This window comes from Rattus norvegicus, chromosome 5, assembly GCF_021556685.1.
Source record: "Rattus norvegicus strain SHRSP/BbbUtx chromosome 5, alternate assembly SHRSP_T2T, whole genome shotgun sequence".
In the NCBI taxonomy this organism is placed as follows: Eukaryota; Metazoa; Chordata; class Mammalia; order Rodentia; family Muridae; genus Rattus; species Rattus norvegicus.
The window spans coordinates 80,175,115-80,198,254 of record NC_141538.1 but is presented as its reverse complement, the minus strand read 5'-3'; the positions used below and the strand labels follow the sequence as shown (position 1 = coordinate 80,198,254).

At 42.5% G+C, this 23,140-nt stretch overlaps 1 protein-coding gene and 1 pseudogene across 1 annotated transcript; both read left to right on the top strand.

Moving 5' to 3' along the window:
* Nucleotides 1-8,651: 8,651 nt before the first annotated feature.
* On the top strand, nt 8,652-12,127 carry Mup18 (major urinary protein 18). The gene is made up of 7 exons (XM_087551603.1): nt 8,652-8,820; nt 9,129-9,262; nt 9,492-9,565; nt 10,258-10,368; nt 10,716-10,817; nt 10,988-11,033; nt 11,867-12,127. The coding sequence occupies exons 1-6, from the start codon at nt 8,722-8,724 to the stop codon at nt 11,011-11,013; spliced, it is 546 nt and encodes a 181-aa protein (XP_087407729.1). The 5' UTR covers nt 8,652-8,721; the 3' UTR covers nt 11,014-11,033; nt 11,867-12,127.
* A 1,039-nt stretch (nt 12,128-13,166) lies between these two features.
* LOC148005820 (uncharacterized) lies at nt 13,167-20,192 on the top strand (annotated as a pseudogene).
* The last annotated feature ends 2,948 nt before the right edge of the window (nt 20,193-23,140 follow it).

Genomic DNA, 23,140 nt, shown 5'->3' with positions numbered 1-23,140 from the left:
AGCCTTATTCTGTCTTGTACCTGCCTTCGCTTGTGTCACATCCTACACAACAGACTTTCCAAACAACATTTAAGTTTCCACTTCAACCCACAACCTACCATTCTCTGAAAAAGAGTTTAAAACACAAAACCAAAAATCACCCCTGGACTAGATATGGGGGATGACACAAGACAATACAGCCTGTGAAAACAAGATTCCCCCTTCGATCCAGCACTGACCGAGCAAACCTTAAGCAATTTCCACTACGTTCAGATGCTAAAAAGATTCCCTTTGTTACTGACTCATATTTAACCAGAATCTGAGCACATCTTGGTGGCCACCGTGTCTTTATTGATACTCATAAGCTCAATGCAGACAGTGTTTGCCTTCTGAGAATCCGTGGATGGTTTAGGATTCATAAGGGTGTCTGTGTGACAGAGTCTGGGCCTCAGGGTCATGGATTAATATTGCTTAAAAGCCAACAGTAGAGGCTTTGAAGAAGTCATCCACGGTAAAGAACTTGGAGTAGTGGGTAGAGTTTATTTGAGCAATTCGTGGAAATTAAATAAAGAAAATATAGGTAACTATCGGTTCAAAGGACAAATCCAAAAGTAAGTTAGAGAATGTTGCAAGATAATGGGATGAGAACAGGACGTTACAGCTCACTGGGTGTAAAATCAATGTCAAAGGTTATAACAGTAGATTCCCCCTGTGTAACTACCTCAAGTGGCAACAAATTCTACACCTCCAGAAAGTACCAAAAAAGGACAAACTCAACTCAAAATGATGTAATATAATTTACATTACAGAAGGAGGAAGTAAAGATTAGAGCCCCTCTCTTTCATTCTACAAGTTCTGTCCCTTTGGAGAACCCTGACTAATACAGATTTTAGTACCAGAAGAGGTGCTAGCACAACAGTAGGTCTGCAAGTGGTGTCCTTGCCCTGTCCAGCTCAGCGCTCAGTCCTATCCCCAGCTCTTCTACAAGAGTCCCTGAGCTCGGCCTGATGTTTGACTGTGGGTGTCTGCATCTGTTTCCATTCAGTGCTGGATGAAGCCTCTCAGGGGACAGCTATGCCAGGCTCCTGTCTCCAGGCATAGCAGAGTATCACTAAGACTGTCAGGAGTTGACTCTCAAATGGAATGGATCTCAAGTTGGGCAGTCACTGGTCGGCCATTCCCTCAGTCTGCTCCATCATTTCCCTGAACATCATGGAGGCAGGACAGATTTTGGGTTGAAGGTTTTGTAGCTGGATTAATGTCTCCCTCCCTCCACTGGAAGTCCTGCCTGGCTGTAGGAGATGGCCACTTCAATCTCCATGTTACCTGCTAGTAGGAGTCTAAGGTAGGTCATCCCTATAGCCTCCCCAGAGCCTCCCTTATCCTAGATCTCCAGCTAGTTCCAGAATTGCCCCCACCAGTTTCTGTTCTCACACCCAGACCTCCCCAGCACCCTCTCCCCACACCTGATCACAGTCCCCTCCTCACCCCCTCTCCCACCTATCTCCCTTTGATGACTATTTTGTCTCCTTCTGAGTGAGATTCATGAATCCTCCCTTGGGCCCTCCTAATTACCTTTGAGTCTGTGGATTGTAGTATGGTTATCCTGCACTTTATGGCTCATGTCTACTTATAAGTGACTAGATACCATGCGTATCTTTCTGGATCTGAATCACCTCACTCAGGACGATATTTTCTAGTTCCATCCATTTGCCCGCAAATTTCACGATGTCTTTGTTTTTAATAGCTGAATAGTATTTCACTGTGTAGATGTACCAGATTTTCTTTTTTCCATTCAGCAGTTGAGGAACATCTGGGCTATTCCCAATTCCTGACTACTACAAATATAGCTGCTATGATCACAGCTGAGCGAGTGTCTTTGTGGTAGAGCAGGGTATGTTTGGGGCATATAGCTGAGACTTCAGTTTCATTTCCAATTTTCTGAGAAACTGCCAAATTGATTTCCAAAGTGGTTGTCCAAGTTTGCACTCCCACCAGCAATGGGTGAATATTCCCTTTCCCCACATCTTAACCATCATGTGCTGCCATCTCAGTTTTTGATTATAGCCATTCTGATTGGTATAAGAAGGAATCTCAGAGTCATTTGATTTGCATTTCCTGAGGACCGAGGACACTGAAAATTCCTTTAAGTGCTTCTCAGCTATTCAAGATTCCTCTGTTGAGAATTCTCTGTTTATCTCTGTAGCTCAGAGTTATTGGCGTTTTTTGGGGATTCGTCTCCTGTGCCAATGTGTTTAAGGAAGTTCCCCCACTTTCTCTTCTATTAGGTTCAGTATGTCCGGTTTCATGTTGAGGTCCTTGATCCACTTGGACTTTAGTTTTGTGCAGGGTGATAGATATGGCTCTATTTACATTCTTCTACATACAGACATTCAGTTAAACCAGCACCATTTGATTGAAGATGCATCTTTTTTCCATTGTATGATTTTGGCTTCTTTGTCAAAAATCAGGTGTCCATAGGGGTGTGTGTGTGTGTGTGTGTGTGTGTCTGTGTGTGTGTGTGTCTGTGTGTGTGTGTGTGTGTGTGTGATTTACAGACCTTTGATTTTATTCCATTCATCAACCTGTCTGTCTCTGTAACAACACGGTGTAGTTTTTATTATTATTGGCTCTGTAGTGCAGCTTGAAATCAGGATGGTGATTCCTCCAGAGTTTCTTTTATTGTTCAGAATTGTTTTGGTTATCCTGGGTTTTTGGTTTTCTATTTGAGATTGAGAACAGCTCTGTAAAGGTCTGTAATGAATTGCGTTGGAATTATGATGGCAGTTGCCCTGAACTCATAGATTGCTTTGGGCTATATGGCCATTTTCGCTGTGTCAATCCTACTGACCCATGAGCATGGGAGTTATTTCGATATCCTGATAAATCCCTTGATTTCTTTATTCAGGGACTTGAAGTTCTTGTCATACAGGTCTTTCACTTGCTTGGTTAGAGTTACACCACCATAGTTTGCATTATTCATGGCTATTGTAAAGGTTGCTGCTTCCCTAATTTCTTTCTCGGCCTGTTTATTGTTTTATAAAGGAGGGCTACTGATTTATTCTGAGTTAATTTTGTATCCAGCCACTTTGCTGAAGGTGTTTATCAGCTGGTAGAATTTTGGGAGTCACATACGTGTACTATCACATCATCTGTGAATAGTGATACCTTGACTTCTTCCTTTCCAATTTGTTCCCCTTTGATCTCCTTTAGTTGTCTTAGTGCTCTAGCTAGAACTTCCTCCATGCACTATGTTAAATTGATAGAAAGAAAATGGGCAGCCTTGTGTTATCCCTGATTTTAGGGAAACTTCTTTATATTTTTCTTTAGTTTTTTGATGTTGGCTTTTGGCTTGCTGTATACTGTTTTTATTGTGTTTAGAAATGCACCTTATATCTCGGATCTGTCCAAGATATTTAATATGAAGGAGTGTTGGATTATGTCAAATACTTTTTCTGCATCTAATGAAATGATCGTGTGATATTTTTCTTTTAGTTTGTATGTACAGTGGATTGCATTGATTGATTTCTGTACATTGAATGATCCCTGTATCCCTGGGATGTAGCCTACATGATCATGGTGAATAATGTTTTTGATGTGTTCCTGGATTCAGTTTGCAAGCATTTTATCGAGAACATTTGCATCAATGTTCATAGTGGAAATTGGTCTGAAGTTCTCTTTATTTATTGAGTCTTTGTGTGGTTTAGGTATCATTGAATTCTAGAAAGTGCTTAATTCATTTCTTTATTTCCAGTGGCTGGACAATGGAGCTGGGGGTCCAGGGGAGGGCAGCACGCAGCTCAGGGCAGTATTTTGTTAAGAATGTGTTTGTACAGATTTTCATGTTTTATTTCTTTGTTATGTAGTATCAGAATGATTAAGAGAATATCAGTAGTTGTCATATTTAACTTTTGAGATATCAAATGTCCCTTGAAGGAACATCATAAAATTTATAATGCATTTATGGTTGTATGAGGGATGCTTACATCACACTGTGTACAATTATGACTCTGTTAAACACATAACGCCTTTGAGGCTGTACATGGGGTAGTCACACAGGCACGGTTATGACCTGGCTGTTACTTCCACCTGAAAATTAAGCATGACAAAGAGAGATGTGATTGTGTGTCACATTGACCAGGGGTGGGCTTGTAATGGCTGTTCTTGGTTGTCAACCACATACGAAATAAACTAAATCTTAACAGCCAATGCACGAGTGAGAGAGTGGCTGAATCAATTGAAGATGGAAAGACACACTTTTCATCCGGATTTTTTGAGGAGGGAAGGTCCACCTTGAAACTGGGTCACCCCCTCTGCTGACAACTTACATAGAAGATGTGGAAGAAGGAAGATCCCTCCCTAGACCCTCTGATTACTCTGGCTAGCAGGTCCATTAATTCATGAGTGTTAGGGCCTAATTTGGAATTCTGACATACACTGAAAAACAGCTAAACAACTACAACATCCAACCTTGTGGACTAAACAACTCCTGAATTCTTGGACTTTATGTTAAAAAATTACCTGAACTACAGTCTGTAGACCATTCTAATAAACTAATCTCTCTCTCTCTCTCTCTCTCTCTCTCTCTCTCTCTCTCTCTCTCACACACACACACACACACACACACACACACACACACACACACACACACACGCACACACATACACACTGTAAGTTTTATTCCTCTAGGGAACCCCACTTAATACAATACCACAAAGACACTTACATTTGATTTGTATTGGGTAAGAAGTAATGAAAGCATTCCCAAAAGGACGGGAACAGAGAAAAAGTGCTAAGACAAACTCACAAGAAAGGACCAAGAACAGTTTCCTATGGAGAAAGCCCTCCGACTATCTAACATAACTCCGGTAAAAGGATTTAACTTTATAAATAGGGGTATAGGCCGCTGCTGGTGAATGGTGACTTTGTCACCATGACACCCTCATTCAATCCTCAGCACCCATAAAACAAAAGAACAGAATCTAACTGCGAGGACAGAAGACTAGTAACCAAGGCTTTTAGTTGAAACATTAGCCTGAAACATTTGTAATGAAAGATGAGATTAATATTTTAATGTAGATTAAAAATGGATCCTTTGGAGCTGGACTTACAGATGGTTGTGAACCACCATGTGGGTGCCATGAACCAAACTTAAGTCCTCTGAAAGAACAGCCCTATGCTTTTAACCGGTGACAAAGCTCTCCAGTCCTGACTTGTCTAGTTAGACGTTTTTTAGTTTTATTTTATGTGTATAAGTGTTTTGGCTGCATATAAGTCTCTTCACCACATATACCACTCATGCCTGAAGAGGTCAGAATAAGGTGTCATATCTTCTGAAACTGGAGGTATAGATGGTTGCGAGCTATCCGGTGTATTCCAGAAACTGAACTCAGGTACTCTGTGAGGGCATTGAGTGCTCTTACCCACTGAGCTATCTCTCCAGCCTCGACTTTTCTATTTTTAAAAAGGACGATAATGAGTACAAGTTTTGTGCTCCAACTCTCCAGCTACTGGCTGCAAATTATTAGCACAAACCTAACAGAGACCTAATATGCACAAAGGAAGCCCCAGCAATGCAGCTGTAGGATACAGCGCAACACTGAGGTTGGCCATTAGGGGGCAACCCTACACTTTGCTGCACTTGGCTTTGTGAACCCCCAACACGGATTTCTTGGTGTGGTTAAGATTCTTACTCTTTCCTCTGTAGATGAGCTTAACAGAACTATGCATGCGTACTTCCAGAGGCCGTGGTGTGGTTGTCGGGTCTGTCCTATTATCTCCAGAGTTTCAGTTCTTATTTGGTTTATTAGTAGCATTTGACTGGCTCCTCCATATTTTTATATATCTAATTAAAATCATATTGCATAGTGGATGGATGAAACTGTATGCGAGTAAGCTGAGCGCCACAACCAATTAACACGGAATGTCACACAGATTGGTACTTCTCTGCACTCTAACACTTATTTAGTTATTTTATTATTTATAAACAAATTTCTGACACTAGATTAATACTGTATTTAAGACTGGAGTTTCGTTTTTATTTTAATTTCCATCTCAAGTAGTCCATTCTTTGTAGTCATTGGAAAACGATTTAAAGTTCCTTTCCATCTAAATAAAACCAAAGCGATCATCTCTTCAGAAAACCAGTTCTCAGGCTTACAATGAAATTACTTCTGAATTGCTGTTTATCACATAAATTATGAGATATAAAGACAATCATTGCCATATCGTCGTCATAGACACATATAATAAGCCCATTTTTAGCATTTCTTGTTATATTTGACCATTTAGATTAATTTTAATGTGTGTGTGTGCACACACGTGCACGTGCAGGTGCACGCCGAGGCCTGACAAGGGCACTTAGGTGGTTGTGAGTTGCTCGATGGGGCTGCTGGGAACTTCTGTACATCCTGCCCTCTGGAAGCATGTCTCCAGACAATATCAATGACCGAGGCGCCTCCCAGCCCTAAGCACTTTTTCAGGTATCCAGTCTTATGTTTTTCACATCCGTGGCTAAAATATTTTTACATTCTGAGGTTTAATACCACTAATCATGCTTCAGTTAAAAAAGAATTAACGTCCACGGAAGCATCCACCATTCAGTGAACTGTATGAACCGCCAGCACAATTCAGTTACTGACTTGTAAATGGCGGTTATATAGGTTCAGTTCAGTTAATGTCAGGGGGGAAGTCCTGAGATAACTTATAAAACTATTTGCAGCATAAAATACAGAAAATTATGGGTAATGAAGAAAGAAGAATAAAAGAAAGACAGAAGCAAGAGGTGCCTACATCACGAAGGTTGAAACCAGCATCGCACAGACTCTCATGCATCCAGCATCTGTGTGGATCAGACAACGGCACATAGATGCCTTCAGGCCCCCCTGTACACAGCTGGTAATGGCTGCCTTTAACCCCACAACTAGGTAGATGGTGGAGACTGGAAGATTGCTGTGACTTACTGGCCAGCCAGCCTATCTGAAACACACTAAGTCCCAGATTCAGAGTGAGACCCTGTCTGAAGGGGATAAAATAAAAGGAGACAGAGGGAGACAACTGGCACCCTGTTCTGACTCCTGCGTATATGAGCAAAGGCGTGTGCACATGTGTTCACATGTGTGCAGACACACCCTAATCAACCAAAAAAGGAAGAGGAGGGGAGAGGAGCAGGAGAAAGAGGAAGAGGAGAAAAGAAAAATGATAGTCCCCTAGTCAAGCATTTACCAAATGCTTGTAGACCAAGAGGGGCCAGTAGTCATGTCTCATTCAATCTCAAGCTACACCCACTCCTCCATATTTTAAAGAAACCCACGTGCAGTTTCAGTCCGATGTGTCTGGAGCTCTACAGCGCTGTTTATTCCTCTTTCTCCTATTTAACCATCCTCCCTTCCCATAAAAACATCCTGACCTGTGTAAACATCCTGTGTAATAAAGAACAAAGGCTCCTGAGTCAGAATGACAGGCTTGGGTTTAAATCTAAGTTCTCTCGATGACTGGCTGTATGGCCTTGTATAGTTACTTGATCTTTCTGAGTCTTAGCTAACACTATGGAAAGATGAAAATAAATAGTACATACTATAGAGAGTTGATGCAAAGTGGAAATAAACCCTATCGAGGACTTGCCTCCTTCTTGAATTCTTTATTTCCCCACATCAAACACTATTTTATGTTTCTAGTTCCAGGGTAAATACAATTTATATGGATACAAAATATGTTCCCATTTATAACTGTGTTTCTTTGTAAGCAGACTCTTGACATCATTTCTACTTGGACCTCCATCAGCAAATATGACTTTGAACAATACCTTTGTTTTTCTTTAATGATGAGATTATGTCCAGTCATTTAAAGTCTAATGTTCTCTGAGGTAAACAGCTGAAGCAGTTCACCTTACTAAGTTAGCAGTTTGCATTCTGAGGTCAAGCTTTTGGGGTGGAGTGGGGGTGGAGCTGTCAGCTTAGCTTCTGAAGACCCTTCCTGATAATCTTTTTAAATTAAGATTTATTATTTTTATGCATATGTGCCTGAATGAGTGAGTTCATATGTACCACATGTGTACAGGAGATCACAGGGGCCAAAAGAGGGTCATTTCCTGTGACTGGAGCTAGAGTCAGTTTGAGATGCCATGTGAGTGCTAGGAATTGAACCTGGGTCCTCAGCAAGAACAGGTTTCAAAGAAACTGACTCCTCCTTTTGACCTCCTTCTGGCTTTCTTGGCCCCAGGTGTGTGCATGGTACACATGCAAAACCAATGCTCATACGCATGAAATGTGAATGAATCTTTTCAAAGAAAACCCAAGTAATTCATTTTCTTCCACACTCCACTCAAGTCTTGAAGCAAAGATTCTCTCCATGCTTGACCTTCCAGTTCAGTACCCGCCCACTCCATTACTGGCTTTCTGATACCAAGTCAGATTCAAAGTTGCATCTGGTTCCGGATAGCCCTGTAGAACTTCCACTGTTTTTCTTGGGATTACATTTTTTGAAATGTATTACTGATAAAATCAATCCATAGGAGATGAGGTTGCCAAGTTGGAAAGGGCAGGAACAATCCTTGGCTTCACAGCAGTACATGAGAAAACATTCCAAAAACCCTGAGGGAAGGAGGCCCATGTGAGAAGGAGAAAAAAAAAAACACTCGAACCCAGAGAGAGTATGAAGACGAGCAAAGTGCTGGAGGTGGAGTGTGGACACCATCAGCAGAGAGATTGTCCCAGCAGAGAGGCAATTCTATTCCCTACCAACATGAAGCTGTTGCTCCTGCTGCTGTGTCTGGGCCTGACCCTGGTCTGTGGCCATGCAGAAGAAGCTAGTTTCGAGAGAGGGAACCTCGATGTGGACAAAGTAGGCTCAGCGAATAGTAACTTCTGACTCAGAGAGTGCTTTGGAGAACTCTTGAAGCCAAGCAGGTCCTCTGAGGGGATGGGTACAGTGGCTTGTTCTATTAGACAAAGGAATGGCTTCAGACATTGAAGTAAGACCAGTTGTATACTATTCAGATCTAACAACGTTTGGGGACCTCTGCTCTCACTGAGAGGCAGGGGCAGAATGTTAGGTATTGTGACAACTCTATCAAGCCAAATTCAAGAAGAAACATGTCCATGCGGTATCCCTGCCCCCTTCTCCCTTAAGCATTTTCTTATCCATTACAGCTCAATGGGGATTGGTTTTCTATTGTCGTGGCCTCTAACAAAAGAGAAAAGATAGAAGAGAATGGCAGCATGAGAGTTTTTATGCAGCACATTGATGTCTTGGAGAATTCCTTAGGCTTCAAGTTCCGTATTAAGTAAGTGAGGTGTTTGCCCTTAGCTGAGGAAGAAGAAATAAGAGCAAATTCGTGATTACTAAAGTATCAGACAGAAACGAAATAACCTTAAAAAAAAGCCAATTTGCTAATTTTGCAAAAATATTCAAAAGGTAAATAGAATCAGAAACTGGAGATACCTATAAGAGTAGAGGGTAAAGAAGCCAATCAGATCAAAAATCCCCAAACATCAGCTTGCTCTGTTTTACAGGGAAAATGGAGAGTGCAGGGAACTATATTTGGTTGCCTACAAAACGCCAGAGGATGGCGAATATTTTGTTGAGTGTAAGTATATAGAATGTCTATATATCTATCCACAAGGAATTTAGTAAACCCTACTACCTTTATCGTGTGTGTGTGTGTGTGTGTGTGTGTGTGTGTGTGTGTGTGTGTGTGTGTGTCTATGTGTTGCTGGGAATTGAACTCAGGAACTTGCACCTCTCAGTCAAACTTTCTACTAGCAAACTCACCACAACCCCTTGTAGAATCTCAAGCACTCAAGCACTTCCTGACATGGTTAATCCAGCCAGGGACATGGGGGCCATCTAATAGTTAGCACCCTGTGGCAGGCAAGGAAGATAAGTATGGTGAGGTGGAATCTGATACTGCCCAGTAACTAGCACCGGTGTACATTGCTCAGGATGTAGCCATGTGAGACGGCAGACTTATGAAAGACAGACCTGTCGATTGAAGGTGCTGAGGGAGGTAGGTGAGCCTCAGAGAGGATGAGAGAGAGAGAGTGAGTCACTGCTGTGGCTCACTGTTCTCTAGTGGGCGTCGTCCCAGGGCCCCTTCCTTAGAAGTTACTTCATCAAGCCCAGAAAGCTACAGATGGGAAGCAGCAGACATCCCCGCCCCCCATCTCTTCCAGGATATGTATGTTAATGATTTTTATGTTTGGGGTAGAACAGGTAAAGGGTTTACATAATTTCATGCAGACCAGAGAATTTCTGAACTGTGTCCCATTACCTCCACAGATGACGGAGGGAATACATTTACTATACTTAAGACAGACTATGACAGATATGTCATGTTTCATCTCGTTAATTTCAAGAACGGGGAAACATTCCAGCTGATGGAGCTCTACGGTAAAGTATTTCCACACGGACACTGATCTTGTGGTGGGAAAACAGGAAGGAAACTCTAGCTTTAGTATGGTCTTCCCAGCTTGGTCCTGCCTCTTCCTTACTTCCTGAAGGTCAACGATGTTCACCTGCACCCTGCCTCAAGCACAGTGATGGGCAAACTCTGAAATCTCTCCGTGTGCTAGAAGGCCATTCCATGGGTGACACATTCAGGAGAGATTGGACCCACACCTGTCAATCATGTCACCAGCCATTTTCTCACCCTTATGGGGGAGCCCCTGTCCCCTCACTTAGTTCTGTGGTCAATGCCTAGGACACATCTGCTACACTCACTGCTGCTCTTTTCGCAGGCAGAACAAAGGATCTGAGTTCAGACTTCAAGAAAAAGTTTGCAAAACTATGTGAGGCTCATGGAATCACTAGGGACAATATCATTGACCTAACTAAGACTGGTAAGTCAGGATTCACTTATTTTTCTCATCCTGAATATTATATCATAGAAGAAATGAACCTGGGGGATTGGCTATCAGCCATTTTTTGAAAGCTGGAGACGCACCTCATTTCCTCTTCGGGGAATAACGTGGAACTGGTACCTGAACACGTTCTTTTTCTCACCCTGCAGATCGCTGTCTCCAGGCCCGAGGTTGAAGAAAGGCCTGAGCCTCCAGGTGGGCAATCTCCAGTGAGAGCAAGGAGGGGGTGGGCATGGACCAGGCCTTCCAAAAGCATTAGTATTGTGCCCCAAAATTACTATAAGAATAATTTGATAAGGAGTCTTTGAGGAGAGCTTGAAAAATGGCTTTGAATTATGTGGATTTGTGATCATCTGCTCCTGTTTTGAGCTCTAAAGTAAAGTGACCCAAGCACTTAGGCAAGAAAACAAGGGAGTGAGTTTTCCATAGTTTCTGCACAGTTGTGTAAAAAGGGCTCAGCGATGTGTTAAGTGTCATTAAGAGTTAAAGTTTGAAACAGAGAGTAGCAGGATGCGAGTATGACTGCTCTTCAGAGACTGTGGTCCCACTGTATCCCACTCTGGACAATAAGATCTTCATCTGAACTCCGTACAACCTTGGCTTCTTACCTGGAAGTGGAGTTGCATGATCTCCACTTCTCCTCCAGTCTGGAGAGCAGACTCCTTTGACCCCTCTTTCCCACTTCCCAAGACTTCACTCAGATAATGTACGAAAGTCTTTAAAAGTGGCCAAGGCTTTCACCATTATTCCCCAAGGCAATGACCATTCTTCGGAGCTTCTCATGCCAAAGGTTGTGGAAACAAGCCTCAGACCATTCGTTACTTCATTTTTCATATGCCATCCATAAGGAAAGAGTCATTTATTCTATGCCTTTAATCCCTGTTTTCTGGGAAATAATGTTGATTAGATTGCAGGGCGAGATCTATTTCTTCATCCTTTTTTCTATACAATAGAGTGCCTCTCTGTCCTGAAGTCAGTCCAAGACATGCTTAATGGGTTCCTGTATTCTTTCTTCCTGGATTACTCAGTACAGAGTGGAGACTTCTCACCAGGACTCCAGGATCAATATTTCCTGTCCATGGAGCATCCTGAGACAAATTCTGCAGTCTGATTTCCATCCTGTGCCACAGAAAAGTGCAATCCTGGTCTCTCCCGCATCTTCCTTAGTTACCCAGGACAACACATCGAGAATTAAAAGCTTTCTTAAATTTCTCTTTGACCCACCCATGATCATTCTGCACAAATTTCTTGCTCTTGCAGTTCAATAAATGATTACCCCTGCACTTAAATGTATGTCTATGTGTCCAGAGGGCTAACCCATGAGAGAATGAGGGGACCTCCTGAGTCCTGTGCCCAAGATCCTTCCTCATGTCCCAGAATCTTAGCTGAGTCTCAGGATTTCACCACCCCTGTAGCAGTCCCAAGACCTGATGAATGCTCTCTAGGGCGCCTGCCTTAGAGGCTTTATAAAGACCATAGACACATGAGACTTGCTGCACGATTCTTCCATCCATAGACTATCTTTTCCAACAGATCGAGGAGAGACACATCTTTCTAAGGCTATGGCTGCTCAACATGGTTCAGGACATGCTAGGGGTTGGGGGAGGTCTGGTCATTAGAGGCCCAATGGATAAAGACAAAAGTTTGCCCAGCACCCCATAGCATCCTCTGGCCCCTAGTTCGAGAGATTAAATTTGGATCAAGCTCAGGATCCTGAATCAAGTTCTTGCTGTGGTTTGCTACAATATGGCAAAACGCTGTTGAGAGAGCTAACCAATTTTGCTGAAATCTCTCTCTGTCTCTCTGTCTCTCTGTCTTCCCAACCCCTGCAGAGTCCACATCATTCTCTGACCAAAGCCTCCTCAGTGGCTTCAGCCTCATCCGTGCACCACTGTGCCTGGCTTTTCACTTTTAGTCTTGGCAAAAATTTAGAGACAAAATAACAAATTGTTCACAAGCTAAGCTATCCTTGAGAATACTTACAAAATTAGGTAACAGTTCCAGTCCAGGAATCTGTGGAAGATAGAAAATGGCCTGACAATGGTCCCATAAGCCAAGGGACCGCAACCCAGAGAAAGGTCCAGACAAACTCGCTAGTCCCAGGTCAACATGGGTCTGGAGTTTACCTAAAGCCTTCCCCCTTCGATACCAATACTTTGTGGAAATGAGATGTGAAATAGTAGAAACATTCAAAGCCAAGGAAGAAATTCTAAACACCAGAGACAGAGCCAATCCCTTTGTAAAGAAGAAGAGAGGGAAGAGGTGAGTGTTGATACGGTCGAACTGTCCAATTCTCTATGGACTGAAGAAGAATGATAGGAGTCAGTAACGTTCATGGATGTGTCTGTGGCTTTTCCTCAGAAGGAATGGGAGCAGCTGGAACCTGGGCAGAGAAACGTGTACAAGGATACAAAGCTACAGTACTGCAGCAATCCAGCCTCGATGGGTAAGAACAGTTCCCCTCCACCCAGAATATGTTCCCTGCGGTCCCTTCTTCCTCAAGTCCTTCATTTTTCCCCTTGATGTTTTCTTGTTTTGTTTTGTTTTATTTTGGTGGTGGTGGTGGTGGTGGTGGTGGTGGTGGTGGTGGTGGTGGTGGTGGTTGGTTGGTTGGTCAGGGACTTTTGATCCCTTTTTAGTATTGTTAGGATTTTGAATCTCAACCCTTGACTGGACAGAAAATACTAAGACACCATGGTTTCACGTGGCAAGCTTTAAGGAAAGAAGAGTAGAAGAGAGGACAGGTGGCCGTCATGGGCACATGGGGGAGGGGGATGGGAAAAGAACAGAGAACAACAAAGAGCAAGAGGGGAAAGAGAGGGTAAGAGGGAATAAGAGGTGGGGGGGGAAGCAGCTCCTTTTATAGTGTCAGGTACTATACATGCCATTTGCTAGCCAACTGTGGGGCAGAGCATACCTGGCTGCTGCCAAGTAGCTGTGGGGGTGGAGCTTAGACAGAATAGCAACAAGTGCTAGGAATGATGCTTGTGCCATTGCCTCCAAAAGGGAAGATGTGCTTAGTTGAGTTTCATGGGCATCCTTATTTTGAAACATCAGAAGCCATATATGTTCATTAGCCTTGAAAGACCTTGGAGTAAAAAAGTTGGGGCTTGATTTCTGAAGTGGCTGGTCCAACCCTCAGTGTCTACCATTTCTTATGAGTAGGAAATCAAGATCCCAGACAAGTCCCAGTCTCTAAGTTGGATGGATAAGAGGAGCAATGTTCTATAGGAAAGGTGAATAAGAACAGCCCAAGTAGTCTGCACAGACTCAAGAAAACAGGAACCAGTGCAAGTAAGTCTTTAGTTTCTTGGTGGTAAGCTTGGAATTCTTCAAAGAGTAATTGGAAAACTTTCATTAGGACTGGGGATACAGCTCAGAATAGACAGTGATTTCTCACAAGGACCTAGATTTGATTCCCAATATGGAAAAAATATTTTTTTCTTAAAAGTCCCGGTTTTTGTCTCTTAACCAGGAACTAGTAGAAACAACACCAGAATCTCTCAGGAGAAAAGGAATTCACAGTACAGAAGTTTTCTCACCTTGGAGATTCTAATATCACCTTCTCCTGTAAACCTGTCCACATGAGCAGCTCAAAACAAGCTTGTATTTCATGGAGAAGAAAAGAATGGGTGAATGGAACCACTTAATTACTCCTTAAATCACTGCTTGGATGTGGTAGTTACCCACTGTAGCTCACTTTCAAATGGTCAGAGCGAGCCGCCTGGCTCAGGGGTAGGCATGCATAATCTCTTTATAGAGGAGGTGCAGCAATTCCAAATGCCATGCTACAGGGTAGCCCAAGAGGCATGGTCTTCCATAAGGAGCAAGAGTATAGTCAGTCACCATTCTGACAGTAGTAGGGAGAAAGCTGAAATCCAGGGCTAAGTAGCCTGAAGTCACCTCCCTCACCTAGCCCCTTCCCTAATGTATACTTATTGCTTAGCCTCCAGAAGACTCTTCAACATTCGATCTCATTCCTCTTCACCATATTTAAAAAAGAATCCTCAATTTTCCCTGTCCTCTCCCTGCACACAAGTTCCCTAATTGTCATATTTTCTCGTAATAAATTTAGACATTCTTAGATCAGTCTCTTTTCTGCATCTCTGGAGATGGTGGACACTCCTAATAATTTTGTTTCCTTCCATTAACTACAAAACTCCTCATAACCCTGCTCTGTAAGTGTCCATACGTCCTTAATCCCTGGGATGATTTGAATGAGATATCCCCCCATAGTCTCAGGCATTTGAGACATCACCCAGTTGGTGGGTGTTTTCATTAGGGCTGGCCCAACTGTGTGTGTGCCACACACAGAGGTATGGCCTGTTTCCTACTTACAGGTCAAGATGTGACTTTCAGCTTCCTGCTCTGTGACGGTCCCTTCCTGCCATGCCTCCCTGTCATGACTGTAGAGAGGGGCGTATCTCTCTGAAACCATCTGCCCCTTGCTGACACAGTCATGGCGTTTTATCACAGCAATATGAAAGTAATTTATACAATCACTCTCTAGTCAACCTTCTTGCCCTCTAGTGCCCTTGTTAATGGCTGTCAACCTTAAGTTCTTGCTGTGCCTTTATTTTTTTTATCTTTATTAACTTGAGTATTTCTTATTTACATTTTGATTGTATTCCCCTTCCAGGTTTCCCGGCCAACATCCCCCTAATCCCTCCCCCTCCCCTTCTATATAGGCTTCCCCTCACCGTCCTCCCCCCATTACCACCCTCCCCCAACAATCACATTCACTGGGGGTTCAGTCTTGGCAGGAACAAGGACTTCCCCTTCCACTGGTGCTCTTACTAGGCTATTCATTGCTACCTATGAGGTTGGAGCCCAGGGTCAGCCCATGTATGGTCTTTGGGTAGTCGCTTAGTCCCTGGATTGCTGTGTCTTTAAATGGATGAGTTACCAGCTCCCCTTACTTTGCTAATGGTCCCTTAAAGTCAGGTGTTCTGGTCTTCTAGTCCTCTATTGCATCTTTCCAAAAGATCTCCCAGTATGCAAATACAAGCTAATTTTCCTAGACTGGCAGCTTCTAGGTGGACATCTCTGACATCTTTGTCGTACCTTCTTATTGGAGTGGCTTGTAGGAAATTCAGCTATGGAAAGTTTCATTCTTATTAGTCCTTAACCCTCCCTGCTTTTGTCTTGTGTTCTATGATCCTCTTGTCAAGTCCCATTTGTTGGTTTTTCTTAGTTGTCACTGACACTACACGAATCTGGCTTGTCTTATCTCTAAGTCTAGTACTTAGGAGGGTTTAACGAGTCCACGTTCCCTGATTCACAGTACAGATGTGTCACTCATAAGCATTACCTGCACTTGCAGGTCCCAGTGAGCCCATGCTTCAGTTTCTGAAATGACATATGGTTTCTCTTAAAATTCAGGTTCCAGTTGCTGTCTCAAATTAAGAAAATTATTTTCCTGAGAAGGGGGATACACACACCTCTGATCTTGTAACTTAGGAGACATAGGCAGACAGATCTATGTGAGTTTGAGGCCAGCCTGGTCTACAGAGTGAGTTCAAGGACTGCCAGGGCTATACAAAGAAACCCTGCCTTGAAAAACAAGAAAAAAACAAGAAAGGAAGAGAAAATTATTTTAACCTTAATCAAGTATTAGTGCCGTGGTATGATCTTGTCGCGTAGTAGGACTGTGATTCATAAAACCTTCATAGTGAAGTTGTCTTTTCATACTTTCTGTCTTTTGGGGGAGTGGATACCCATTATGAGAGCTCCATGCATCCCTGTAGGAAGTTGGTTATGGGGCTAGAGAGATGGCTCAGTTTGTAATGTACTGGCCTCATGAGCATGACCCTGAGTTCAGCTCTTCAACCTCCATGTAAGAAGCTGTGCCTGGAGGTGCACACCTGTAATCTGGCACCAAGGCGGTGAAGACCGGAGCTGGGACTTGTTGGCCAGCATGTTTAGCCAACTGGTGAGCTGTTTGGTGAGAAACCTTGTTGCAAACCTAAGATGAAGAAAACAGTCCAGGAACAGCTTGATGACAAACTGGCATGCACATGCATGGGCATGTGAATATGTGCAAACATCCAGATGAACATGTGTACACACGGCCAAAGATTGTTTTAATCTTACATGTCAAGAGAACAGGTGTAAGTCCTGATCACTTCCTTTAAGAAGGAAAATTATCCCTGTCTTCCGCCATCATCACTGGGTATCAGAAGACGGAGAGTCCTGCTGCCCGGAGAGTCCTGCTCATCTCTCTATCCCAGGGTGCAAGTCTTGAGTTCCTGGGTGAAAGAGTGGCTCCAGTTCAGCTTTTCTGGACTCCCTCTTCTATACTATACAGATTTCCACCAAACATTCTCTCTCTCTCTCTCACTCTCTCTCTCTCTCTCTCTCTCTCTCTCTCTCTCTCACACACACACACACACACACACACACACACACACACACACACACACAAACACACACATATGTATTTCTATTATGTAGCCCTGACTGGTCTGGAACTCTGCCTCATGAATGCTGGGATTAAAGATGTGTGCCACTATAGTTTACCGCCAACCAGGATCTCCTAAATGCCCTCCATAAAATTGAGAATTCCAGTTATCCATTCAGATGCTCTGATTTTCTCCATATAAACTGGAGTGGCTATTCACTCTTACCTATGTTTCTCTCTTTAAATGTTTAAAACTCTTACCTCAGATGATTTCTCCATTCCATTTCTATGCAGAGAGCTGGTAAGAGAGTAGGCTGAGAGAAGAAGAGCGTTCCTAAATGTACATTTTTGAATTGGGCAATGTGTAGGAAAAAGAACATGAGCAAGTGTTCGGGCCATGAATCAACTTGAAATTGGCTATCACCTGTTGGAATGGTGACAAGATCAAAGGCATGCAATCCACAAGTCACTGGGAAAACAGGTGGACACCCACTGTAAACCCAGACAGTAAAGCATCTCCCAAGTGATTTGCTAGGAATTTCATGACTTTGAAAAAGCATCAGGGAACTTAGAGGAACCATGGAGTTGTTGGTTGTTAGTAAGAATGTCCTTGGTATGTTGCTCATGGAAGAGAATGGAGGAGCAGCTGCCCTTCGTAGCACCCGAGTCATCCGCTGGCTCCTCAGTTGTTTGGAAGGTGTGTTCTGTTTTAGTTTATTTTAGGTAGCCTTAGTAAAAATAGAGGGATTTATTGAAGAGGAAAAAGTACACCTCTTACAAGCCAATGGTAGAGACTTTAGCCAGACTCCACCAGGAACAAGAACTGGCAAATTAGAGGTCACAGGGAAGTGAAACTATGTACACTATGTTCTTGAGAACAAGTAGTCCTACATTTCTGCCTCTTTCTGTGCATGGGTAAGTAGGATAAGTATGGCTTTTATAACACTTGCATCATGGCATCCTAAATTTAATCACAGTGGGGAGACTAGTAATGCTTTGCTATGTAGCCCCGGCTGACCTCAAACTTATGAAAAGGTATTTCAGCCTCCCGTGTACTGGGAATAATAGGCATGTGCCACCATACCTGGCATAACCACAAATCTGTTTTTTAACTTAATGCATTGTTTGTTCAATATTCCTTGTGTGTATTTCATCTTCTACCCTAAGGTTACAAGATCCTGTTTCTAAGCAGCCAACTCTTTCAGTTGTCTTTTCCCTGGTTTACTGTAGCTTACTTTCCATTGGGTCCAAGAGGACAGAGGCAGTCCTTCCTGACGCTTATTTTATTATTGGGATGTTAGGGTGGTACATATTCAACCCCACCAAGGAGGGCATCTCTTTAGGAAACGTATACAGAAGTTCAGTGGGGGTGTAGAAACTCACAAGAATCTCTCATCAATTCTATTCTAGAGGTCCAACAAGACGGTGCACAGACGGAGGGGAAGCAGAAATTCCAAAGGAAACTAACTACAGAAGTGACATTCAGGAAGAAAAGTTCAAACAGTAAGAAAAGCAGTGAGTGTACTTTGTTGGAGAGAAAAATGTCCATTCAAAACACGATCCTTCTGTAAAAAGATTGCATAAATCCAATTTGTATGGGAAGAACTTGAATCAGAAGTTAGACTTGCCCAGTCAGATTAAAAACTTTGGGAAAAAGAAACCCGATACAGCTAACAAATATAGGAAATCACTCAGCCATTGTTCATCCGATGTGAACAGAGATGAGATTTCAACTAGAAAGAAATGTGACAAGTCACCCAACAATAAATTGTTTGGTAAAGGTGACAAAAACCAAACAGGCAAGAAATGTGAGAAAGTATGCCGTCATAGTGCGTCCCATTCCAAGGAAGACAAAATACAGACCGAGGAGAAACGGAAATCAACCTGCCGTAGTCCATGTAATCCCGACAAAACTCCGGGTTCTGGGAAACCATATGAATGTAATCAATGTGGGAAGGTCCTCAGCCATAAACAGGGGCTCCTTGAACATCAAAGAACTCATACTGGGGAGAAACCATATGAATGTCACGAATGCACGATAACTTTCAGCCAAAAGTTCCACCTTGTCGTACATCAGAGAACTCACACTGGGGAAAAGCCATATGAGTGTGTCCAGTGTGGCAAAGCCCACGGTCACAAACATGCCCTCACTGACCACCTGAGAATCCATACCGGAGAAAAGCCCTACAAATGTAACGAATGTGGCAAAACCTTTAGGCACAGCTCAAACCTTATGCAACACATAAGATCTCACACGGGCGAGAAGCTGTATGAGTGTAAGGAATGTGGCAAATCCTTCAGATATAATTCATCTGTCACCGAACATGTGAGAACCCACACGGGTGAAATACCCTATGAATGTAATGAATGTGGCAAAGCTTTTAAGTATGGCTCATCCCTGACTAAACACATGTGAATTCATACAGGCGAGAAGCCATTTGAATGTACTGAGTGTGGGAAGACTTTTAGCAAAAAGTCACACCTAGTTATCCATCAGAGAACTCACACGAAGGAGAAACCTTATAAATGTAAGGAGTGCGGCAGCCTTTGGACATAGCTCATCTCTTACCTACCATCTGAGAACTCCCACAGGGGATTGCCCCTTTGAATGTAATCAATGTGGTAAGGCCTTTAAGCAAATTGAGGGTATTACTCAACACCAGAGAGTTCATACAGGAGAGAAATCCTATGAATGTGTAGAATATGGAAAAGCCTTAAGTCAGAAGTCACACCTCATTGTACATCAGAGAACTCATACAGGGGAGAAGCCCTTTGAATGTTATGAGTGTGGAAAAGCCTTCAGTGCAAAATCACAACTTGTTATTCATCAGAGATCCCACACTGGAGAGAAATCCTATGAGTGTGTTGAATGTGGTAAAGCCTTCAAACAAAATGCTTCTCTTACCAAACATATGAAAATTCACTCGGAAGAGCAATCTCAGGAGGAAGATTAATGTGGGAACTCTGACAGCTGACTGGTTTGGTATTGTTTAACCTTCAAGATGGTCTCAGTTTGATGATGGTAGAGTCTTTTTTTAAGAGTATGAATCTTTACATGAGATCATTAGATGGTAATAAAGTTTAAACTTCACCTAAACCTTTCCAGGAAATACTGTGTTTTTACACTTGTTACAAATTGTCTCCATATTTAGATTAAAATAGGAAACGCTTAAAATTGTGAACAAGGAGATGAGGAGATAGCGTAATCAGTAAAAGCTTGTTAAGCGGTATAGAGATCTGAATCCCATCCCTAGGACCCACATCAAAATCTAAATGTGCTGCTGTGCTCTTGCAACCTCATAATTGGGAAAGTTGAGACAGGAGAATCCCTGAGACTACCTGGCCAACCAGACTTGCTTAATTTACAAGCCATAGGTCATAGGGAAAAACTTTTAAAGACAGGGTACAGTGCTCCTGAGAAATGGTACTCGTGTTCACACACACACACACACACACACACACACACACACACAAACTCATTTGTGAAAATGTTAATTAGAGCAACAAACAGTAAAATACAGTAATTCATGAACTTTTTACGCATGTGCTTAGCCACCACAATTAGTATTTAATTTGCATTTATGCTTACTGAATACTAGGGCCTGTGTAAAATACAGGCGAGGGTATCCTCTGGTATTGCCTAGCTTCCTTTGTTAAAGTCTTCGTTAGGTTCTGAACTAATAGAAAACTTTGGGGAGTTCTTTTGTTGTTTTGTTTGAGACAGAATCTTACCATATAGTGCTGGCTAGCCAGGAACTTGTTATGTAGACCAGGCTGACCTTGAACTTTTTATGTAGACCGGGCAGGCCTTGAACTCACAGAGATGTACTTGTCTCTGCCTCCCAAGTGCTAGAATTAAAGACTTCAAAGAAAACTTTGAGGGATTTTGTCTAGATATTGTTAATAAGAGTTGAATAAAAATGTGGAAAACAGCTGGCAATGTGTTGTAGTGAATGGTACTTGTTATATCGTTTAAATACAGAAATCAGATTGTTGAACAGTGTATATAGTATGTTCTCACTGTGGACAAAGACTGTATATGTGTGTCTGTCTTTTTATGCACCTGTGTACATGTATATGCATTTATACCGATATATTTGTATATGAATATGTTGTAAAAATATAAAAATGAAAAAAGTATGGATGTCTTTTACCCAGCTATGTCTGCACCGCAGTGCCCCAAGATATCTGCTAGGTATCTTGGCAGAAATACATCCTAGCCGCACACTTTTTTACACTCAAACCCTCACATAAAAGAACACACAAGACAACAATCTTTGACCCAATTGGTAAGATATAATTGTCCACTTAAACATACAAAGCCCGGTACCATCCACCCCTTGAGAACATTAATAACAACCTGTAAATACACAGAGCAGAATCTTAACATCACCTGCCATCTTGTCCTGCCATGGCTTCTCTCCATCTCTCCCTCCTGTCTCTTCCTCTCTCCCTCAGTCTCCTCCTCTTCCTTCAAACTTCTCTCCCCCCCATCCTTCCTTCTCCTCTAATGACAAGCCTCTTTCTGTCCTGTACCTGCCCCTCACCAGTACTTTACAAATACAATGCTTTAGCAGAATATCATCTCTCCTGTGTCTGCTTCAGTCAAACATTCCTTCACATTTTGCCTTAGCAAAACACCATCCAACTGTGTTGCTGTAAAATTATTAAAAAAGCTTTCTTTTACCCCGTACTAGATCCGGCACCATAGTGCCCCAAGATATCTGGTAGATATCTTCATCTCAGTCAGCAAAGCTTCTCACCTGCTCTGCTCCATCCCATACCACACTGCCTATGACTAATCTCTGAGCCTGGCAACAATCTCTCTACCCATCCAGTTCCCAAGGCAGGTTGAACCAGGCCAGAAATATACATCCCAAGTCCGTGGCGGCTTAGGGTCTCTGGCTGCCACATAACTCTCTTTGATTTCAATCTCCACATGAAAGAACACACAACACAATAACCTCTGATCCAATTGATAAGATATAATTGCTCACCTAAACATACAAAGCCCTGTCCACATCCATCCGTTAAGAATGTTCATAACTTGTAAATGTGCAGAGAGGAATCTTCACATCAACCTCCATATTCTCTCCGCTGCTTCCTCTGCCTCACTCCAGTCTCCTCCTCTCTCTAAAACTTTTCTCCCCTCATCCCTCCTTCTCATCCAATGGCAGGCCTCATTCTATCTTGTACCTGCCTTCACCTGTGTGACATCCTACACATCAGACATTCCAAATAGCCTTTAAGTTTTCACTTCAACCCACAACCTACCATTCTCTGAAAAAAGAGTTTAAAACACAAAACCAAAAATCACCCCTGGACTAGATATGGGGAATGACACAAGACAATACAGCCTGTAAAAACCAGATTCTCCCTTCTATCCAACACTGACCGAGCAAACTTTAAGCAATTTTCACTAAGTTCAGATGCTAAAAAGATTCCCTTTGTTACCGACTCATATTTAACCAGAATCTGAGCACATCTTGGTGGCCACGGTGTCTTTATTGATACTCATGAGATCAACGCAGACAGTGTTTTTCTTCTGAGAATCCGTGGATGGTTTAGGACTCATAAGGGTGTCTGTGTGACAGAGTCTGGCCCTCAGGGTCATGGATTAATATTGCTTAAAAGCCAACAGTAGAGGCTTTGAAGAAGTCATCCAGGGTTAAGAACTTGGGGTAGTAGGCAGAGTTTATTAGAGCAATTGGTGGAAATTAAATAAAGCAAATATAGATAACTATCAGTTCAAAGGATAAATTCAAAAGTAAGTTAGAAAATGTTGCAAGACAATGGGATGAGAACAGGACATTACAGTTCACTGGGTGAAAAAGCAATGTCAGAGTTTAGAACAGTAGATTCCCCCTTTACAACTAACTCAAGTGGCAGCCAAATTCTACAC

Bases quoted from the DNA above. Each gene is read 5' to 3' on its own strand.
- Mup18 (XM_087551603.1), top strand. From the start codon at position 8,722: ATGAAGCTGTTGCTCCTGCTGCTGTGTCTGGGCCTGACCCTGGTCTGT. The intron at 9,263-9,491 runs GTAAGTGAGGTG...TCTGTTTTACAG, and splicing joins GGCTTCAAGTTCCGTATTAA to GGAAAATGGAGAGTGCAGGG. The intron at 10,818-10,987 runs GTAAGTCAGGAT...CTCACCCTGCAG, and splicing joins CATTGACCTAACTAAGACTG to ATCGCTGTCTCCAGGCCCGA.